The 23329-nt window shown below is 40.8% G+C and overlaps 1 protein-coding gene across 1 annotated transcript; it reads right to left on the bottom strand.

The window, feature by feature from the left end:
- Positions 1-946: 946 nt before the first annotated feature.
- asap3 (ArfGAP with SH3 domain, ankyrin repeat and PH domain 3) lies at positions 947-22326 on the bottom strand. The gene is made up of 26 exons (XM_084914455.1): positions 21902-22326; positions 18291-18363; positions 15736-15881; positions 14301-14375; positions 13402-13451; positions 12246-12369; positions 11195-11280; positions 10865-10940; positions 9871-9957; positions 9515-9624; positions 8781-8850; positions 8571-8658; positions 8165-8213; positions 7218-7384; positions 6987-7120; positions 6790-6881; positions 6475-6655; positions 5480-5565; positions 5257-5372; positions 5108-5175; positions 4196-4303; positions 3797-4004; positions 3378-3669; positions 3068-3284; positions 2751-2882; positions 947-2445 (listed from the first exon to the last, which is right to left on the bottom strand). Exons 1-26 carry the CDS (start codon positions 22025-22027, stop codon positions 2371-2373), a joined length of 3036 nt encoding a protein of 1011 aa, XP_084770581.1. The 5' UTR covers positions 22028-22326; the 3' UTR covers positions 947-2370.
- Positions 22327-23329: the final 1003 nt, after the last annotated feature.

The following is a 23329-nucleotide window of genomic DNA, read 5'->3' as shown; positions in this document are numbered from 1 at the left end:
AAATAATATTTTACAGCTGACATTTATATACTCTGGGTGTACTAGTACAGCCAGACAGGACAACGGATATGGGTTTACACATGGGCTGCTCAGCCAGCAGAACAGACTAGTATGTGGTAGAGTGAGTTATTATCCTGGCTGTTAGTTAAGTGTTATGTAAGTGACAGGTTGGAATTTGGTCATCCTGGCTCTGGGACAGAGGGTTGGGGATAAGTAACATCTGGATGGAGAGTAAGTGAAGCTGGAATAACACAGAACTGTAGAGAATACCGCCAAGAGAGACGGCTGAAGAGATTTAGCTGTAGGAAGTCATTTAAGAATAAAATGGAGGGTAATATCGGAAAAAGGAAGAAAGGTGGAAAAGCAAATGTCAAAATTAAAATTCAATTTATTCTTTTTTTAAAAAAGAGGTTTTAACCTGTTGATTAGAACAAAGTAATTTTTGCAGGTCTTATATTGGACTCTAAAGATCTTAAATGAGTTCAGGTTTTCAGAATATGGACTATTAGGGATTAGTGTATTCTTAAGTATTATAAGTCACACATTTCATAATCTGGCAGTGTCGAGCCTAGATTATACTCTGTCGCAGCCACAGGCAGCTGGAGACAAGACAGTAAAGTGCATTTTAATCCCCCTGATTGCTGTCTCGAGTTACCATTCCACCATCAACTTTACTTTTAATAATGTGCTGAAATAAATGGACTGGTTTGTATATAGCACTTCCCTACTACACTTAAGCACTCAAAGTACTTTATGCAACTCATGTCTTATATCACTCGCACACTGATTAACACATCCAGAGCGAATCGGGCTTCAGAATCTCGCCCAGTAACAGTTTGGCACAATAACTCAATCAGCCAGGGATCGAACCACCAACCTTCTGATTAGTAGATGACATCCTTGGTACCAAAACATCTGACCTTATTTAAAAGTATAAAAGACATCACAGGAGTTAAAGAAGTTTAATGTGTATGTGTCAAATACACGCAATGAAATTAGCTAATCTGCTAGTTCCTACTTACAGATGCAGTAAACTGTTGTCATGTTTGATAACCTGCTTCTCTCATGATTTATTTGCCAGAAGAAACTGACAAGTTTTTAGTTTAATGAGAAAGAATGCTTTATGAATACATTATGCATCTGTGTCCATCCGCTCCCATCCACAGTCATTTAACAACTAACAAAAAGATGTCAAATGAGAGGACATCAAATTCGTGACATGAAGTACGATTATCTGTAATGATATAATCCTTTAAGATACATAAAATGTAAAAATGGTGTTATATACTCTGGATGAGTGCACATATATAGACATTTCAGACACGTATGTACAAGAAGTTGTGGGTTAAATTCTGTGAAATGTGTTAGATTTGAAGATTTACGTCTGGCAGTGAAAGCTCTCCCATTCTCTGCTTTCCTATCCTTTCTTTCCTAAAGGATCTTGAAGGCCACTGTGTGTGTATGAAAAGATGTGTTCACTGAACAAATTACTGCAGTAGGGTGCTATTCTTAACAAGCCCTCTTAAAGTGCCATTTTCTGGTAGTACAGAAGAGTCTTTTTTTTTTTCTTAACACCATCGTTATTCCATGTTCTCCAGAGAATAGTGCCTACAGCCAAAAGAAACCGGATCCTCTGCTCTCCATGCCGCCAGAGAGCTATGCAGAGAGTCAACACGGCTGGGCTAAAGTTTCTGATCTCTCCTTGGGGTGTCCAGACGCCTGCAGGAGGCAGACTGGCTGGCAGGTTCCCGGGAAGGCGGCACTGAGACACTGAGCAGGTTTGAACCTGATATCCAAGTCACAGTATACTGCGATTCCAAACAGTTCAACGGTTTCCATTAAGAACAAAGGAAAAGGGGGGAAAAAAGCTACATCCCAATTCAGTAGCTGGCTATGTACACGCTTACAGCTGTGCCAGCTTTTCTGAAAATTCCTTCAGAGTTTAAAGTGCCTTACAGGGTTTCTGCCCTACAAGTAAATATTGCCTCTATGTACAAGTCCTAGATCAGCATAAGCAACTTCAGCATTTGCTAATATAAACAAATATATAATTAATGGTCAAATGAACATTGGACAATAAATGTACAACATGTTCCTTTTAATAGTTGTTTAGGGTTTTAGAAAGGGTGGCATGAAAGCTTTCAGTTCTTGTTATTGCCTTCTAGGGATGACTAAATGTTTAAAATCCTAAAGTCGCAATGTTCACATATCCCTTTGCCAAGAAATCGTTATGTGGGAATGTTGTCAGTTCCAGTTGTATCCAAGAAAAATAATACAGTCCACTCCTGGATAAATTCCAACTTGTGATGATCAACTTCCAAGGATCAAATGGTTGAGTTTTGCCATTTTGAAGAATACTGTGTTCCCTCTTCAGTCTGGTAGTTTGTGTACATAGTTTACAGGAAAGGCCCCACTCCTGGATGGATCCCCCTCTATGTGACCAGTCTGTTAGGAAAAATATATGTCTGTCAATCAAATCCCTCTATGTACTATTTCCAGTCAATTTATTTTAACTTTTATAACTTTGGTAATTTATTTTACTGTACTTTACTCTGAGTTTATAAATATACAAATCCACAAAATGCCAAATAGTAATAACTGTTGGATTGACTCCTGAGTAAACTACTGAAAGAAACAAAGTATGTAGTGGGTGAATAAACAAGGTTATCTTAGACTGATGGCTGTGCCTTCATGCAAAAAGCTGCTACTGAGTGGGAAATAGGTGGTAATGAATCTGTAGTTACACTTACCCACCAGTGGGGGTCATTAGTGGCTGTGACCACAATAATTTCATCTTTGAAAAAGGCGAGCTGCTCAGAACTGACGGCTCGGCAGTCCACCAAAGCCTTGACGCGCTTCTGATGTGGCCTGCTGTTAGAAACCTGGAAAAGACATATGCTTCTGTAAGCTATGCTTCTTAGTGTGCCACCAGCAAATTCATACACTGACTGTGAAATCTCTTAAGCGTTTTTTCCCCAGTGAAAAACTCCTGAAATGGAAGCGTGTGACATAGAGAACTTGAACGTATTTAAAAAATAATACAAAAAGGTGTCTTTGTCATTTGTACCATAGCATTCCTGCGAGGTCGTGGGATACAGGTCAAATCAGGTGAGGACGAAGGGGCGGGGACTGGAGCAGTAGCTGGGGTAAGGGCTTTACTATTCCCTCCTGGGGTGGAGTACAGATCTTCCTGGCTGCCCACACAGGCCGGAGACAAAACGCTACACTTTCCCTGGCTGCCTCCTCCACTGCTCGTGCGGCGGTATGACGTGGTCTTCTCCGAACTGGAAAAATAACCCAGAAATAACAAGATCAAATTATACTAAACTGTGTAGTATTAAAACAACAGGAGCTAGATTCATATTCTCCTTCCTCACCTGACAGGCCCTATGTGATTCTGAGAAAAACCTGACGTGGCACCACTTTGAGATCCAGAACTCAAACCAAGATGACCATCCCATGTCTGCCTATGCGCCCTGAGCAGGCTTGCTTGTCCATTTGGAGACCTAGGGGGTCTCCCACCTTGGCCTTGGTTTTCTGTATTTCCTGAAGGAGGACTGTGTCGTGCCTGCATCTGGGGACTGGATGAGTGATAGGACGGGTTCGAGCAGCGTCGTGGAATTTGGTTTCCTTCATGCGATGTGGCTGAGATCTGTGGGTCTGAGCGGCCTGTGGAGGGCAAAAAAAGAAGAACATGAGCAACAATGTAAATTGATAAAACTAGCATTTGCTTAAATAACTCATTATAACTCATTCATTTATTTTTAATCTAGAGAATCTGTATAACGTAGTTTACCTCTTTGGATGGATTTAGCTGGCAGTGGCGGAGGCATTGAAGCTCCAGAGGGGGCGCTATTGACTGGTGGATTTTTATATAGAAATTCTATATTCTCATAAGCCTGACAAGGTCTGCTACTTGTACTAGCAGCGGAAGAACTGACACTCCAGTGTCCACCACCTCCATTTGATGACAGAGGAGACCGGCTTTTGGGTAATGGGCTCACCTGGAGTTAGGAGATAATAAACAAAACATTAATTTCTATAGCGCCGCCTCATCTTTCTTCGTTTAATTTTATTTATAAACTTTCCAAAATGGATAATGTAAAATAAGAGGAAAAAGTCCAAGCTTTTCACAGTCTATTTTGACTTAAAGGTAAAGTCAGTAATGACTGTGGTTAGTGTGTGTGGCATTTACCCTCTCATCCAGGTCATCTTCACTGTCATAGAATTCCTGAGACTGTGTCTCCCACATGAACTCTACGTGTATCTGAGAGTTAAACTTCCCACTCTGCGCCAGCTCCAACTAAAAAACACAAAAGAGCACAAAAAGAATATTTAACTATCTACATTAGTACCACGACTTTATTTGACCAGTTAACTTTGTTATATCAAACCTAATTTATTTCACTCCTATGCTGACTTGATTGCCATCTTCTCTTTATTTTGCTTGTTAACGTTTTGCTGTAATGTAGTTTTGTTTGTTTGTTTTTACTACTACTAATAGTAAACATTGCAATATTTTCTGTTAGTTGTTATATTAAAGACAAAAAATACAGCTAGCAGGAAAAAAGGCATGAAGGGGAAGTTTGACTCTTTGGTCAACATTTTTCACCAAAGTGAAACCAAAAGTCCAAAGAGTCTGTCTACATCCTTCCACATAAACAGTTGTGTGTCACTGCAAGCTAAAAGTTGTACAGCCGATTATGCAACGCAAGAATTTTGTAATTTACTCGTCTAACTTTTTTTTTTTTATTGTTCCACAAAGGATTCTTTTTAAGATTTCTCACAATCAAACAGGATGTTACTCAAGGCAGGTCTGATTCAGCAGGGCAGATGGCCGGTAAGAAAATAAAACCAGTTTATGAATGATACACACTGGGATCCAATGAGGATAGGGTTCCCTAGCTGAGCTCTGCTGCACAGGGAGTTATTTCAAGGTAGTGTTTCCAGCTGTGGAAATTGGGTCATTTTGCTTCTGGAGTTGGATTTCTGGTAGGTATTATAATGTTGCAACTTGATTCCTCAGCTGAACTTACTTCCTGCCAGTGTGTGTTCTGAGTATTATGAATTAAAAACTTTAAAAGCTAAAGGGGAAGTGAGATCTCACCAGCTCGACACACTGTTTATGCTGCAATCTCCTGGCAGTATCCAAGGCCGTCTCTCCTGCCGAGTTCACTACAGGAGAAAGAAAGAATAGCGGCTTTCTACTTGTGACACTATGCAAAAGAGAAATACAATTAACAGAGTAAAATGTACCTGTTTGAAGCGCAGCCTTCGCTTTGAGGAGTAACTTAAGAGATTCAGGCTTATGATACAAGACGCTGTAGTGAAGGGCCGTGTTCCCCTCTGCAGTTCTCTTCTCCAGACAGTTACTGTAAGATGAATGTATAGATTTGATAGATGGCATAAAACTGTACTAAAGCAAAAACCAAACTGTCCGTGCAAAGTAAGTAAAACACGCTACATATCAATGCCTGACCTGTTCTGACAAAGGAAATCCACAAGTGCCAGAGAGCTTTTTTCCTCCAGACGCACAGCAAGATGGAGCGCTGTCTCCTTGAGTCCCTTAATGGAAAGCAAAGATAAACAAAGTCAAATTGGTGACATTTAAAGAGATCTTCCATCTGTACTACATATTGTTTTCATATTTTTTTGCATAGCTACTTCAGTCAATCACCTGAAGTGGCTGCACATTATGTTAAAAGTCAGTCTTACAAATATGATAACACTAAAGCTTAAGTCAGAGGTTGACCATGCAACAACTGTTTCATGTTGGTGTGTTAAAAACTGCTAAAAGCTTCAGGCCTTATCTGTTTATATGAAGGGCAAACAGGAGGGGCAGAAGAAAGACAGAAGAGCCTGCATAATTCAATGAGCCTGGCTTATTTGTTCTCCAGAGACATAAGCTCTGACCTAAGAGCTGAAATAATAAATGAAAGCCAACCAACACAAACAAGCACACGCACATGCGCTGACTAGGAAGTCCATAACAGGAGGGCAGAGTATGATTAAAGACTTGAAGGTGAGGCGTTGGAGAGAGACAACAGAGGAGGGTAAAGACTAAATTAAAGGTCAAAAGAGATGGGAGGGCCTCTCATGACCCACCCACCTTAAATATATTTCAAATACTGCAACTGTTTACTCGCATTATATGAACACTGTGTCATATAGATATATTTTTTTTAAACATTAGGTGGATTTCTGTCTTTATTTCTGTCAACTTTTCTAAAGTAAAATCAACAAAGCAACATTTTAAAACCTCTCCCTTTAAACCTGTAAACAAACTGGATGGGCAGCCCGGTCAGGATGTAGCTGTCATTCAAACTAAACGTACATCATTTGCGGGAATGTCAAAAGTTTAAATCTGTCACTGCGTAATAAGGGTTTATTACAAGCTTTCCCCACCCTAACAGGGCCGTTTTCTAGAGGAAATGAATGCGTGGAAATCCACTTGTGGCTTTAAGTTATCTTTACCTGTCCTTCGGGGAGTGTGAGTAGTTTGGCCAGATCTGTTCTCTCAGCATAGAGCTGCAGAAGCAAAGCGAGGTCACGGCTCCTCACGGCTTCATAAAGCAGGCTAGGATTTGCTTCTTCTCTGCGTAGGACGTAGCGACGCTCAGCGTACTTTGCCACAATGTATTCCTTCCTGGCATTCCTGGTTGTTAAGCAAATGCAATTCAATAATATAAACTAATAAGCTGGCATTGTTGAAGCCATTCTTAATGTCAAAGGCAGTGTGTATTTATAACTCATTTTCATGATCACTTAAATTCTAAATCAGAGACTCACATGTCACTTTGTGGAAATGGTTTGACAGAGTCATTTGGAAGCCCTGCCTCCATGATGTCATTGAATCGAGTGTTGCCAATACTGACGGCCAGCTGGAGTGACACATAATACATCCACAAATATGTGACATGAAGACATTTCAAAGAATAGCACATTGTTGCATAATGTCTGTCTGTTCCCATGTGTCTATGTAGTACCAGTAGTTCGGAGGTGCTCAGTAGGTCCAGAGTGAGGGACTGGATCCTGGAGTAGTGGACCCCTAGCTCTCTGTGGATGCCGGAGCACTCAATACACGTCAGGATGCCCAGATTGGTCGACAGCCATGTTGGATCTGCGATACACAGCTGGTGATTATTCATTATGCTCATAAAACAAATGTAATTACATACTTGTACTTCTGTAACCATATATAAGAATGACTGGCCAACCTGGAGCTCCACAGTCTGCGCAGGCCTCATTGCCAGGCATGTGTCGAAGCTCAGCAATAATGGCTTTGGAAAGTTCCTGAAGCCCACTGTCCTGGAGGTGAAGCTGATCCCCACCCAGCGCTGTGTTCAGGGCCTCCTCCTTACTGTTCTGCAGCACGGACACCCAACTAAAGTGCAGACGATATACATTTAGAACATTGTTATTAAATTTCATATATTGTAACAATTCATTTTGAAGTTTAAACCACAGAGAGTCAGCGACACCATGGGAAACGAGAAGACTCTTTCACTAAAACATCAAAAAATGCTAAACAATTTTTTTTATGCATGTTTTTTGTTGTTGAATTATGACTAATACAACTTTAATCCACCTAGAGTTATTGTGATTCTCACATCTATCATTTCTGAAGCTCGGGTACTTTTCCATTTAAACCATTTGTTATTGCACCCCTAAACTTACATAGCTCATCACATCAAAGAAACTGCCTGGAGGCCCACACAGAAGGGAAGGACAGCGGACGAAGAACCCCACTTGCAATCCCATCCAAAACCACATCAGAACACACAAAGTTCCCCTGCTTGCTGCCTGTGGCTACCAAGAAAATTCCCACCCAGAACAGACTAGGTTTCTGTCAGACTCAAACAGTCTTTCTGCATCATTTAGTTTGTCTTACTTTTTGTAAATTGTCGGCTTAGCTTGTTCTTTACTGCATGAGCCGTCAAATTATAGCGTTTCTTGTTTCATGAAAACATGTTTAACGCTTTCCTTACAGGAACGATTTATTGTCTCTGACTGGAGTCCTGGCTGTTCATGTGTACATTGCAAAGATTCTTTCTTGTACATACCTCCACTGACATAAAAAGGGTATGACATGCAACAACTTGCTTTTAAATGAGAAGACACACAAAAATACCAGCATGCAGCCTACAGGACTTTCAAAGCTTACATCAAACATTCCTGCTCGTCTTCTGCCTGGAAATGATATGTCCGGTTATCTATCGAGAGGGAAAAAACAAAAGTTAAATATTATCTTGAAAACTAAATTACACAGTAGAAATTGGAGCAGAGAGGGTTGAAAGATAACAGTCAATATAAAGCTTGCGCAACTAGACATGGCATAAAACAAGCATGAAGCACACAACCACCTCTGTTTTACCGCGCAGCAGTTCATATTAATCACTGGGAATGTCTGCAATTTACGCCAAAATGAAATGTCTCAGATCCTGATTTCAAATGTGAGGACCAAAGAGGCAAGTTTCCAAGTCATCTGTGCTGCAGATGACTGTTTACAGTCTATAATGATCATATGTTGAGGGGAAAGCTTGAAGGTCAAAAGTTAAAAATAAACCTACGAGTGACAAGGTCAAAGGTCCTCCTGTCCTCGGGGTTCGGTCGCACCTGGCAGGTCAGCAGGTTCAGCTTGGCTGGGGGTCGATTGATCTGAAGACAAACACATTTGTATCAGTATGTATTTGCTCACATATTTGCTGTATTCCCTGCTGACAGTTTACCTCATGTGGCATTTATTGTCTAAAAGCACAGTATCAATCATGAGTCCTCACCGTACTGTGGGAAATAGTCAGGCAGCCGAATTTGACTCCACACTTTCTCTTCTGCCAAACCTTCCTTATCCTTTGAGATGAAACACAAATGAAGAAGAAAAAGGCCAATTTAAAAAAAAAAACCAAAACAATCAAATACATGAAGAATATATTTATTAACTCTCTGTATGATGTGCGCAGTGCATTAAGTGAAAGCCGTGTTAACAGATACCATTAGATACACACTGCTGGCCCAGATTATTCCAATTCACAGTACTGTTTTCGTCATCTTGATTGAATCAGGTAAAACTGCTAAGCACATGTTCTGTTTTTTGTCAGTGGCCTGAGAAAAGTTTACTCCCCCAAAGCCTCCTATTTGCCCTACTGAACCACATCCCCTCTCTTTATCACACACTAATCTAGGACTGTGTGTGTGTGTCTGTTCGTGCATGCGCATGACGCAAAAGTTGGATCAGCTAGCTAGCCAGTCTGCCAATAAGTTCCACAAGAGGGGCCCCTGCTTGAATGTTCATCTCACAATAATGAAGACCAGCTGGGGCAGATAAAGTTTGCATTAGCCTTTCTCTCTCTGTGCCATACTTACTTAATTTTCACCCAGCTGAGATCATTTCTGTCTTTTACAATGTTAGTGAGCACCGTTTACCGCATTCTTCTTATTCTGTATGTACTTGCAATTCCTGCAAAATGCTTGTGTTCCAACTTCATACGTGACACCAGCTAATGCCTTTACACACCCGTCACTCTTCTTAAGCAGGAAACCGGATTTCTCCGTTCCGTACTTCTTGTTTCCCTGCGGTTGGTGAATGCTATACCCATTGCCAGAGTTTTTCCTGTTGAGGTACTCCTGGAATATAAACAGTGATTTAAGGATTTAACTTTAAAGCTTCAAACCAGTTGTCCAGATTATAAAAAGTCAAAGCAATACAATAACAACGGTGGCAAAACACTATTGCTGTAATCAGCAGGAAACTTAAAGCCAGTGCACCTGGGCTTTTTATAGCGCTGATATTGGTTTTACACAAACAAATTAAAAGGTCTACAGTAAGCTAACTTACCAGACATAAATAAAGACTAACATAAATAAACATACCTCTTTGCCCTCCACTTGTAGAAGTGATCTAAGAGAATCCCTTAACTGTGTGAGTTGTTTTACTTCTTCATCTTGGTCTAGGCGAACCTACAAAACACACCATGAAAATATTTTTACTAAAAAAGAAGAAAAAAAGTTGGAAGAAGAGAATATGTTCACTTGATCACATACATGTTTTTTTTTTTCATTTGTTCTGGGTGTGGAAAGACAACACACAGCTTTGTGTAACGATCTAAATGATCTAGAACAGAGTTCAGTATTTGGGTGTGTAGTCTTCTGAGGTTTTTCATTTTGAATTAAGAAGCAGAATGACCACACTCACAAGCAACACAGGCCAGTTTAACTGGGAAGTTGAAGTATTTTGTTTTCCTGGAGAACCACGACACAGATTCTATCTGAATTTCCTTCCCGAGACTGAGGTCTGGCATGTCTGAACGGCTCTGTGTTCTGCCCATGAAGAACCAGAAAAACCTCTAACGTTTCCAGTATCACAGTTAACAGTCTGTTTCCAGCAGCTCCAACCAGAAAAGCGGAGCACGGCAAATAGTGCGCAGGCAGAAACCCAGTTAAAGCGGTTGGAGAAATAGATGTGTACTAAGGAAAGTATGAAAATGAATGATACATTCATTTCCAACTATTGGAAACCAGGGCAAGCATTTCTGGGAAGAGACTCCTTTAAACAGTCGCTGCTTGTGGATTCAGTGAAAACGGGGTTGGCTGTTGCGAAAGACCAACATTGAAAAAGTAGATGCTGAAACATAACACAGGGTTTTACTGTAAAATTCTATATGTGCACAGTATTTTCCTCCCAAACATAAATGAATGAAGAAAAGTAGTCTGTTAAAATGATAGCATCAATATGTGGGGTATGTGCATATTTTGACCTCTTAGTCACAATCAAATATTCTTTTAAAATTACAGCAACACTGGGTAAGAAAAAACATGCATATAATCCAGGAGGAGTGAAAAAACGCAGAGCAGCTTTCATGTGTACCGTGTGAATAGATGAAGCAAGCTTCTCGATAAAGGGAGAGAGATTCTCTGCAGCCTTCAGCCCATCCTGAAAGAAACTGAGATCAGAAAAAGAACAAATGCTGAGTCAAGCTACTTTAGTTTAAACATCTGATTTCACACCAACTAAAACACCACATGCTGTAACTGTAACAACAGTTTCACTCCCACATTAAAAAAAAAGCCTCGGTAGGAATAAAAAGTGTAAATGGTTAACAAGAACCGCAACAGGCTTTGCAAAAGACCGACTGCTGTGCAGAATCCCTTAAAACTCAACATATCTGTGAAAGTAAATGCCAGCTGAGATACTGACCTCAGCTGAGCCTGGAAATATTTGATGAGGCTCTGGAGAAGATCAGGACCCTGACGCACCTTCAGCTCCTGGATCTTCAAAAGGTACTAAAAGAATAAACGTAGACAGTTAAAAACACGTCTGAAACCACTCTCCATAGAAAGGACCGATGGGTCTGTAAAAACATGCAGCGAAGCATGACGCTACCGTTTTTCAGTAGCTTAAATTCCACCCTTGAGTGCACACTTTTAATGTGTTTACTGCATGTTTTAACTGTACAACTCGAGTGTAAAGAGTCTTTATTGATAAACAAAAAACACACAAATTCACAGTATGTAATGATGAAATGTAAAAAAAAAAAGAGAGAGAGAGACTTTGAGTGCAAGCGATGGGGTTTTAGCTCTGTGTGGATTGAATGACTACATTGTACTCGAGTCTTTGCCCCATTAAACCTTCATCTGGATTCGTCCATCACAGTCTACCTGAAACAGCTCTGTGTTGCTCATTCACGTGACATTTTGTGTGATTTACTGAGTTTACATATATGTAGGTGGAAAGAAAGATTAATAGAGGGTTTGGGGTGAGCTGCAACAAGTGAAAATCTCATCTTCCCCTGCCTCTCCTCTTTGTCTCCACAGCTGGTCTCAGTCAAGATAAGACTATTTCTTTTCCTCAGGCTTTTCTCCAGCTGCATGTGCACCACCAAACTCAGTTAGGACTACACCACAAGTGCATTTTTCACCCATTTCCCCCAATCTGGTGATTGATTATGCATGATGATGCACAATTACCTGCTTCTGAATTTTCTTTGTATGCTAATCTATAGGACACCACCTATTCTGAAATTCAGTTTTGAGACTCAATAACTACGCTCATGTTTAAGCCTAATGAAATATATTTTTCCATCAAAGGAATTGGATTGAAGAGACACAAAAAGGAGTGACCACCAGTCCACCATGAATAGAATATGTAATCTAAATAAGCAGACCACCCTGGTAAAATAAATGAAGCCCAGCTCAAGTATGCCAACGGAGTCTGGAGTATGGTATTTTGACTGGCACCAGTTCCCCACCTCACACATTTGCAGCTGGAAGATCCGTCTCTCTCTCTCCATGTCCTCTGCTCCATCTGATCCCTCTGTCCTGATCAGTCCCAGCTGCCTGTTCTTTTCCCTCCTCTCCTTCTCTAGCTTCACTCTGGAGGGGGGAAGGGAATGGAAGAAAGAATGAAAAGAAGACATAAAGAAGGTTTTCTGTCTTTACTTGCACACACGATGTTTGTCACAAAAGCTAAATCTGATCAGCTCCATCTGTATGAACATGTGCAGCTTTTACTTCATCACAAACTCCACCATCATGCTTCCCTTTCTCATGTCGAGCGAGGAAGTTGGATGAAATGTAATCTCCTTACAGCATTATAAAACACTTTGAACCAGAGCTGGATTGAAATCAAATAACGGCTGTAAAGTGCAAATGCTTCGGCTTGATTTCTTTTTAAAGTAACTGGGAATGACCTTGGGATATGAATCATTATCTTATTAACTTGTGCTGCCACACAAATTCCTAAACCCCACATGAGAAGGAAATACAATACATGATGCTTTTGAAACAAACACATTCGTCACTATCTTCATCTAGATTTCTGTCATGCATCAATGTGAGGCCTGTGCAAGTGGCTATGAATTTATGAGCATTTACACTTTGTGAACCCTCGTGCCTGCATTATTTTGCAAATTCACTAGAAAAACACTTGCTGGAAATGGGTGTATATATATCGTGTTTATCTGCTAACATCAGACAATGGCAACTAAAACTGCATATGAAGAGGCAATAGAGCTGGAGTTAATAAATGTGAAACAAAAGTTACTTTTGCTGAAGTTGCTGCAATGCAGAGGACAAGGACACAGAGGGCTATACGTGGATTAGCCATCCTATTAAAAAGGCATGAGGCTGCACTCCAAGATTACTGGCTTGCATTGGCATTATGAGCAAGCCAGATACAATTACAGCCTCTGACATACAAACATTTTCATTTCACGGCGCCGTTATCATCGCACAAATCAAAATGTCACATGAGGCTATGGCATTAATACATCATATCTACAGTGCAGCTTTTAAAAGGTTGTTTACTCTCAGGAAAACAATGAGCCAATGATGAAGAACTCTACTGCAGTCTGACTCTTGCAGATGAATGTGAAGTAACAGTATGGATAGAGTATGGATAATTACATTTTTACATCATAATCCTTCCAGCTCTTCTCCATTTGTTTCTTGAGCTCCTGTTTGAGGGGAGAGGAGAGAAAACGATTAATAATATATCCCCATTGCATTACACACAGTAATAACTGTACTTTACAGCTCTTCCTGGTTATTGCTCAAGCGGGTGGAGCGAGACAGGTAACACACTGCTATGCAATTAGTCGTGCAATTGTCCTGGCTAGTCTGCTATCTGGATGAACAGGATTTCAGTGGCATTGTGCCTTCTTTCACAGTTATAATGAAGCAATATTCAGTTGCAGAGTCAGCTGTTTAAAAGACAGGGCAGAGATGGGAGATTGCAGAAGCACTGGCTGGTTATTACTCACTAGTCTGTTAGCATGGCAAATCAAAAGGTTAAATACTTGGCAAGACGGGTAAGTTCTGTGCTGGAACGTAGCAAACTCTTACTATTTAATTTGGATAAATAATCTTATATTAAAGAAAACTTTAGTGGGGTCAACATTTAAGTGAATACAACTTCTGCCAGAGGAAATCTGCCCTAAAATAAAGTTTACACTGCAATAGTTGAATCATTCTTCCAGACAGTGATATCACATACACAAACAGAACCTCCTCAGATACAAAGCACTGCATCTTGACTATATAAAGTCATCACGAGGCTTTCGGTTGGCTCATAGGAAGATTTCTGTGTGAACTGTAACATCTAAACATCTTTTTCTATTTTATAATATTGAGCTATCCTCACATATTTGACAAAAATGTGCATTTCTTTTTTCAAAAAAGGGATTACAATCCACATATCTGTTGCTATATAAACAACAACGATAAAACTTTATCACATGTGAACCAGTTTAGGTTGCAGTAATTAAATGAGCATTTCATTTATTAGTAATAAAATCCAGACTCACCAATCTGCTGTCCCGAAGCTCAGACTTCAGCACATTTTCCAGAGGAAACGCCATGATGTTGTTAAGGTTTTGTACCTGAAGCATGTAAGAGAACAAAAAAGAAAGTCAGTGAAGAACGGAAAAATATTTCGTAAAATGCCACAGATGAGCTTTAGCTGCTGTAGTATAAGCAGAAACAGATGCACCCACATTGAGTTTTACGCACTCTGACTGTCTGTATGAGCATTTCTGGGAATGAGAAATTGATAACTCACAAGCACAGTGATGTTGTTATTCTGAACTAACGAGTCATCAAAAACAAAACATTGCACCACTACAATGCTCGAATCCAAGTTGGAGGATGATGCAATGACTCTAGATGAAGTGTTTGTATAAAGTAAAGTGAGATTCATTTGCGATTTGGATGAGGTTTAGATTAACGCCATTGTGGATTTGGGAAGAATGAATCACAAAACAACCAGTATAACCCCAACAAGTCGCTTTTTACTGTAATACAACCAGTTCCTCCATCTAAGTACATCACATGAGTATTTTGGCATGCATGGCAACATACATTCATCATGACTCACTGATACACATCCCCAGATAACTATCATCTAGATTTCATTTTTCTGGCTTCTGGTGAATTACAACCAAGCTGAACCCTGCTCTTAACATAAATAATGTTCAACCACATCCTTAAGCCGACTGTAGAGCTAACCTTGATATATTGACACAGCAGCCTGAAGAGTGGCAAGTTTGTTTTGGTTGGCAGCCAAACACTGGGGTAACCGATAGATAACACATAGAGTTCTTACACAGGGAAATTCCGGCTTCCAATGTCAACACATGGACAGATGACATGGATCAATGGATTCATGTTTATATGCACACTGAGACAGTGGGGCAGGTACACTAACACTCAAACGAGGCATTAAGGGACATGCTCAGGCAGTTTTTTGCAGTACGACTCCTTAAATCATCCTCCTTTTAGGCTTTTGGGCCCACTTCCTTTAACATCTGTAAGCTGTAGTCGCCCCTGTGAGGCCCTGACAGACACATGTTAAGTGTGTGTGTGTGTGTGTGTGTGTGTGTGTGCTGACTCACACGTAGAGGTCTGGGATGAATTATCATCACCAAAGAAACTATCAGAGGGAGGGTTCTGGACTGCCTCAAACAAAAGGCCCAAGTATTCAGCTGTTAAAAACCACCTTCGTTCATGCAACATGTAAGTATGTGAGCACACATATGTGCTTATGGGGAACAACAAAGTCAATTTGGCACATTTCCTTTGAAAATTCTCTGATTATATAAATATTTGTGTATATTAGAGCCATGTCTTCCTTAGTCCTAGTTCTATGCACCTAGTGTAAATGATTTTAACTCTAGTAAAAGCAGAATTTAAGCAAATGTCTCCTTTCCCTTGTATTCCCATCTTTTGTCCTTTTTAACCCACCAGATTTTTGAAGAGGGATGTGACCTCTCTGGTGAACACAGCCAAGTTGAGGAACCCTGTGGAGACTTCATTGTTGTCCTGAGTCAGGTGGCTATTTCCCAAGTTCTCCAGCAGCTCAATATACTGCTCCTTGCTGTCCACATGTGCTGAAAAACAACACAGAGTAAGTATTGATACAGACCGTAAGGAGTGACTCAGAGTAATTTACAGGCACAGAAAATCTGACAAAGGCAAACTGACTTGTTGTCTTGGGAATAGTTTAACAAGGCGAGCATGTGGGACAAATTAGCACTGGTTTACACCCAGTGGAGGAGGAGGAGTAGAACACATAGAAATTCATGTTTGTCCAAGAGGCTTATAGGTCCCTTTCTTAAAGGCCATGACTTTTGTAAGCTCTCGGTCTGTTGAATATTTATGAACAAGTGCTGATGGAGAAGAATCTGGGCACGACTTTTGTTTACGTAGTATAAAACAAGGTTTCATTCTACAGGTTTTTTTAAAAGAGGATGAACAAACACACGTTATAATGCAAGCTAGGAAATCTTGGATGTAAATCAACAAATATGGGCTCCTTATAACGTGGACCTGACATCTGTAGAGGCACCCAGAGCTGACTAAACAGACAGAAGTAGACATGGGGAGGAAGCACAGCAAGTTTCTGCTCCACTTCCACTTCAAGACAAATATAAAATGGTAAACTGACTGCAGATGGGAGACAGGCTAACACTGGCTGAAAAGCAGAAATGGAACAGTTTGTCTGACAGAAAAATTGTGAATTAAGGAAGGAATGCAGACAAACTGCGGGAAGGAGGAGATGAGATCTAGGGGTTTGCATGAAAACTGCAGAGGTTGTGGCTGCATGGCCGCTGAAAAGAAAAATGATTACAATAAACATACGTGCAACTATTAAATAACAAACAGCTGAGTCGCTGCATAGCTCAAAGGATGATGTTACAGCTGACCTTTAACTGCCAGATACCACCGGGGCAACTCTGCTTTTTCACTGCTCTACCAGAACACACACAGACTCACAGGCCACAGCATCTTGGCATAAACAAGTACTAAGTACTTATGGGAATAGAGAAAGAAATAAAAGAATCTCTTAATTTGCAAATACGTGTGACACAGTAACAGAGCATCAAACCAGCACGGGGGAGGGGTGGGAGTCAGGCTTTTTATCATTGTGAGTCACACTGTTGGTCCACAACTAACATCAGGACTGTTAAATAGGTTCAATAGCATAATGAGTGAAAGGGAAGGGCCTCCCAGCCTCGGATTACTGGAACTAACCGTCATGATTCCACTTAGAGAGACAAAAACTAGACAAAGCAAACAATAATGAAATATTTCTTTATAGATGCTATAGCACAGTTGAATACATCTGGTTGCCTAACTGTGCAGCTAGCCTGCTGACTCGTTTTACTAAAAAGTACAAGCCAATGCCTTAAAATGGGAAGCAAGGCTTGCAAGCAACTTTAGAAAAACAAACTCAGGATATGTTAAGCATTTTCTCTGTTTCTCCAACACATTTTTGAGGTGAGCATTAATGTGTTCATTCATGCCCACATCTGACAGCTCTGCGGGAAGCTACAGTGACATAAATCTACACAACACACACACACAAACTCAGAAAGCACTCACTTGGTGACCTTGTGGATACTCAGGTCAATGAAGAGGGCGCCTTGTAGTTGCCGAAACCACCAAAGCCATTTACTTTAAACACAGAATCCAACGCATACACAGCTCATAACAATATAGTGTGTTGTTTAAATAAACATCATCCCTGGGTGCCAGAATAGGGGGCCTCACTCTTAAACGCAAGTCAGATGACGTCATCCATAGCAGAAATTATGTTAAGGGTCATTAGTAATTATTAAACTCTGGTTCTTTCTCTCGTAGTGTGTCACTGCTCTTTTCTTTTTCCCCTTCGCCCCCCAGCTGCTTGTGGTAGATACCTGCCCCTCACTGAGCCTTGCTCTATTGGAAGTTTTCTTCCTGTTAAAGGGGAGTTTTTCCTTCCCACTGTCGCCAGGTGCTCACCCTTAAGGGATCACGTGTTTGTTGGGGTTTCTTTCTAATATTGTAGGGTTTTTACCTTACAACGTAAGGAAATGTTGTTGTGACTGTTGTCGTGGCGCTGCATAAATAAAACTGAATTGAACTGAAGGCTCCCCTATGCACTAAGCAGATCATACAGTCAAAATAGAGGTTGACCTTTACTTGACAGCTGGCTAGCGAGAGACGGATTATTTTACTTTCTGTATAGATGGAAATCGTTATCTGGGGATTTTGTTTTTAAATTTCCCTACTTTCTTCCCCTTTCTGTTGCTCCCTTTTGCACTGTAGCACTTTAAATACAAACTTATGTGCAACTACAGCTTGTGTAAGCTAATTTATTGTGCTTCTGTTGAATTTTCTCCGGTATCACCTTTTTCATGTACAAAAAAAAGAGAACTAAGGGGACTTTTCTAAGTAATAAGTGCAGGTAGAATTGTTTTCTTTAACTCATAATCTACTGAGTGAATGAGAATTGCATGTGACACGCTGGTACTTACAGATTCCAGAAGTGTGTATAGCTTTGATTGTTTTCTTCATCCTCTGCAGGGCTATGTGGTCTGTCTCCAGAGACTGCAAAGAAAGAGAAATCAGGAATGAGATGAGGATGTTTGCACTTGCAGTAACTCAACATTTACAGCAAAAAGTATGCTTACTGAATTCTCTGTTACATCAGTTTGTTTGCTACGACAGTTCGTCTGCTTGTTTATACACATATCTAAAACCGACAATTACATGGCAGCAACCTAGTCCATTTAGGGATGTAGACATCATTAACATGACCTGCTTAAGTTCAAACTGAGCACCAGAATGGGGAAGAAAACCGATTTAAGTTCATGTGAACTTTGCTTAATTGCTGGTGCCTGGTCTGGCTAATTCAAAACTGTTGATCTACTGTGATTTTCCCACCCATACGACAATCATCACCAACCAACATCCAATGAGCAGCTGTTCTCTGGGTGAAAATGCCTCGTTGATGTCAGACTGACTGCTTCAATGAGATAGGAAGGCAAATTTAATTCAAATAACCATTCCTTTTAGCCAAGTAAGCAGAAGAGCATCTAAGAATGCCCAGCATGTTGAAACTTGAAACAGATGGGCTACAACAGCAGAAGACCACACCGGGTGCCACTCCTGTCAGCTAAGAACAGGAAACTGAGGTTACAATTTCGCACGGTTTCATCAAAACCGGACAACACAAGACTGGAAAAAAATTTCCTGGTCTGATGAGTCTTGATTTTGGCTATGAAATGTGAATAGTAGGGTCTGAACATGCAAGCATGGATCCATCCTGTCTTGTATCAACACTTCAAGTCTTTGGCAGTGTAATGGTGTGGTAGATATTTTTTGACATATATTCTCCCCCTTACTACCAACTGAGCATTATTTAAATGCCAAAGTATCCTTTGGCATTTAAACAAACTCAGCAATGCTGACCATGTCCATTCCTTTATCACCACAGTGTATCCATCTTCTGATGCCTGCTTCCAGCAGGATAGCGTGCCACCTCACAATACTCAAATCATATCAACCTGCTTTTTTGATTGTGACGCTTAAAGGGCCTCCACAGTCACCAGATCTTAATCCCACAGAGCAACTTCAAGGTGTGGTAAAACAGAGATTAACACCGTCGACATGCAGCCAACAAATCTGTAAAAACAACTACGATGTTATCGTGGTAATATAGACAAAATCTCTGAGGAATGTTTCCAGTAACTTGTAGAATCGATGCCACAATGAATTAAGGCACTTCTGAATGGGATTCAATCTAATACTAGAAAGGTGTACCTAATAAAGTGCCAGCAAGTGTATTGGTACACTTTTCAGAAATTACATTGAGAAACTGCGTTGGTTTAATTTTCTCACGGTGTGTGACAAAGCCAAACAGATGAGTAAGCCTTCACCCAGCATATGATAGTCTGCGTTTCACTGTCGTGTACAGTCCCAAATGATGTCACAATATGCATTTCACCTGTCACTGTCTGCGTTGAAACAACAAGTTTTCACTGTGAGACTAAAAAAAAAAACATCGCATAACAAAGACATGACACAGACATTAAAATGCCTTCATTGTATTTGAACAATAACTCTTCAAAGCCCAAACTATTTGAAGCTACATATTGTTTATGCTCCTCTCGCGGGCCCTGGTTTAAATGAACTACACTTACGACACTCCACCTACACGTCACCAGAAATAGCTTTAATGAGCCAGCAATCTAGACTTAACAGACACTCTGCCTCATCGGACGGTGTTGTTTACGAACCACAGGCCTTCCCAGTCGGGTCCACTCCCTAAACGTTAGTTCATTAATTAAAAGGCGGTGTGGGTGTGTTCCGTTATGTGACGCCATAGTCAAGAAGTGGGAAAGTGATTTAGAGGAGACTGGAGATGGGAGTTGCTGGAGTTTCCTCTGGTGAGTTGGTTGGCAGATGGCAATAAACAGTGGAAACAAGCTGAGGCAGGTCAGTGAAACAGGTTGCTTTTGATGAACTAAATGTGATAAATGCGAGAAAGAGCGCGAGACAACCCACCATTCAGCTGAAATAGACCAACAATGCATGTGTACTCATGTTGATATAATGCAGTGTCACTTACAGTTACTTTGCTTCATTATCTATGGCTGTGTATTCCCACTGTACGGGTGTGTGAGTAGACTTTAACATTGGATGACTTGACTGATATATGATCTGTAATCACCACATTCAGTTTGGCATGATGATTACACTTATCACTGGGAAAAGTTACACAGTGTTTTCAACACATCAACCAATTGATCAAGATTAGATTGGTTCTTAAAAGCATGTCTGGGAATGACATGACCTACTGTTGCCTATTGCTAAAGAAAGTGAAACTGTTTACTTCTGCTTTTCTTCTTGTGGTTTACTCCTGCCACTAATCAACCTAGTCCTGGATGAGCTGACCGAACATGATAACTATAATCTGAGCATCTATGAAAAGAAATAACTGCCCTTACATCTGGTTGTGTTCACATGTGTAGGATTCCAGCATGACCCTCCCTAAACAGCAATTCCAGCCATGTATTTTCCAGCGTGTCATGCTGATAAATAAGGACATGAGCCCAAGTTAAATGCATCACACAGCTGTTTAAAATGCTCTTCTTTATTCTAGAGTCTCCACTTAGTCTCACTTTCAAGCCAAGGAACTCCTAAAGAACATCCTTCATCTCTCTCAGGCTATGGTGAGGCTTCCTCTTATTAGAGGTGGGCATCAAGATATCCAGGCTAGGAGCAGTGACTCAGACTGATGTGACTCTAACCAAAAACACAAGTCCATATGTTCCGCAGCAGAACCCTGATCCACAAGGTTTAGTCACAAAGAATACAGACAAGGAAGTATTGACATGCACATTTGGAATATTTGTTTTATGGCCAAGTTCATAGTGGGCTCCCTCTGCTTTGTGCGAGGAGCTTTGAGAGAAGAGATTTCAAACAAAACACCAATGTGCACACAGAGAAGCCTTAAACAAGTCTTCAAAGTACTAGTTATGAAGAGGGGCATGCAGACAGACTTGCAGCTATGGGCATGTGTGCATGCTTACCCTTACAAACACAATCCATCACTCTGTGTGACTCAGGCATGTTTCTGTGTCGTGTGTGTTCTGTTAGCGTCCCACCACTCTGACTCCCACTAGACCGACGACATAAACACTGTAACCTCATGTAACCTTCACTCGTTTGCTGAATCAGACACTGGGGTTTATACTGAACAGATCATATACGCACTCTAAGCCTGTCCTGTACAAGTGCAGCACCCATCAATTTGCACATTTCAGAAAACATAACCTACTCCCATGTCCTAAACTGGGAACCATGAATTTCCAAAATGAATACACTGACAGTCCCGCTTTTTCCGACAGAAAGCCACGGCACTTTGCATTTGTAGGTTCTATACCTTTTGGAATTAAATTACCGGTCCGTGAAAGACCGCAAGTTTACTGCTGAAACCTGTGCTCACGTGCAAACTGTGTTACAAAAAAAATTAAAGCTTGAGTTTAAAAAAAAAAACCAAGTTACAGGTAGAGGTAAAACCTCAGGTAAACAACAAAGGTGTATGTCTTCTGCACACACCACCCCCTTCCACAACTCTCACCTCCTCCACGGCTGAAACTGTGCTCCGACAGTCGCTCATTTTAGACTGAAACGTTGAAGTCCCCGGAGAAGACAAATCCTCGTTTGTCAGGACCACAAAGTCCGAAACGCTTATTCGCTCCGGCATGTTTCGGGCGAAGCGGGTCTGACAGTCAGTGAAGAGAAAAGTGAGGCAAAGTTACACGCGCGCATGTAAGTCCCATTTGAAGTGGAAGAAGAAGAAGGGAAACAGTACGGTCACTCCCTCCTTCCTTTGCGGAAACTGAAAAAATATATAATAAAAAACACCGTATTCCTCTGAGTTTGAGTTCCTTTGAACAAAGTCTTTAAGGTGGAAAGTTGAGTCAAACTAGACTTTGCGAGTCCCGAGCGACTCCGAGGACGTGTGCGCGTGAAGGTGCACCAGCGCGCTACTGTGAGCGCATTCAATGAGGGAGGGAGCAAACTCCACCGTCACGTGGGAATGTTTGTGATTTCTGGCAAACCAGAAACAGAGAGAAAAGCGTGTGTGTGTGTGTGTGTGTGTGTGTGTGTGTGTTCTTGTCACCACCTCTTTCATTAATACTTCTCATTTCTATGCAAACTATAGTCCGGTCGCCATGGATGCAGAATTCCTCATTCACAGACTTAACTTAAGGAGAAGAATTTCAATGGATGGGATGGGATGATAGGACTCAGTTTATCGACTGTCAGTGAATGCTGTCTTTCAAAACTGCACTTTGCAGTTTTACCAAAACACTGGAAGGTGGAAAAGGTATTTCTTTAAACCCGAGAAAAGGATTCGGGTTTTTATGTGCGCTGCTTTTTAATTATATGGCTCATTGCGTCTTTGCACCTTGATCCTCGGCTGAGGCTCCAAAGCCTCCTTCTTCTTCCTTTTCATCTAATGAAAAGATATTTCTCAAAGGGGGAGGATTTCTGATATCCCTCCTCACTGACATTTCCTGTAGTCGTTTGGGGAGAAAAGAAAGGGGAAAAAGGGAAAAGAAAAGAAGACCTAGTGCATCAGAGAGGTGGGGGAAAGGCAAGGGTTGTGTGTCTAACATAAGTCCTGCATGCCTGCTATTGTTAAGCCTGTCAACTTGAAAAAAGGAGTTGTATCAGTGAACATTGCCTCAGGCTGAGCAGCGATAAAATACACTATGAAGTGCAGATGGCTGATTTTAGTGGCTCCCTTTAGCGTTACCACAAAACCACATATTTGCCTACATTAGATACATGAAGGGAAAAACTGAATTACAGCCAATTCAACAGGTAACTGATTATCTCTATCATATTCAATCAGCAAAAATAGGATTACTTTTTGTTTAAAGGATTTTATCTGTTCTCTTTTCCCGCTTATTACTGCCGCTCAGTGAACAAGCACAGAATGGATGCAGTGTCTTAAATGTGGGCGCTCACAGTGGTACTGTGTGTGTGCAGTCACAAA

This window comes from Perissodus microlepis, chromosome 19 (genome assembly GCF_051167445.1).
Source record: "Perissodus microlepis isolate ML-2025 ecotype Zambia chromosome 19, ASM5116744v1, whole genome shotgun sequence".
NCBI classification, from domain to species: domain Eukaryota; kingdom Metazoa; phylum Chordata; class Actinopteri; order Cichliformes; family Cichlidae; genus Perissodus; species Perissodus microlepis.
Note: the sequence above shows the minus strand (reverse complement) of the source record. Positions and strands in the feature narration are given on the sequence as shown.

Bases quoted from the DNA above. Each gene is read 5' to 3' on its own strand.
- asap3 (XM_084914455.1), bottom strand. From the start codon at position 22,027: ATGCCGGAGCGAATAAGCGTTTCGGACTTTGTGGTCCTGACAAACGAG. The intron at 15,882-18,290 runs GTAAGTACCAGC...GTTGTTTTTCAG, and splicing joins TATACACACTTCTGGAATCT to CACATGTGGACAGCAAGGAG. The intron at 13,452-14,300 runs GTGAGTCTGGAT...CCCCTCAAACAG, and splicing joins AGCTTCGGGACAGCAGATTG to GAGCTCAAGAAACAAATGGA.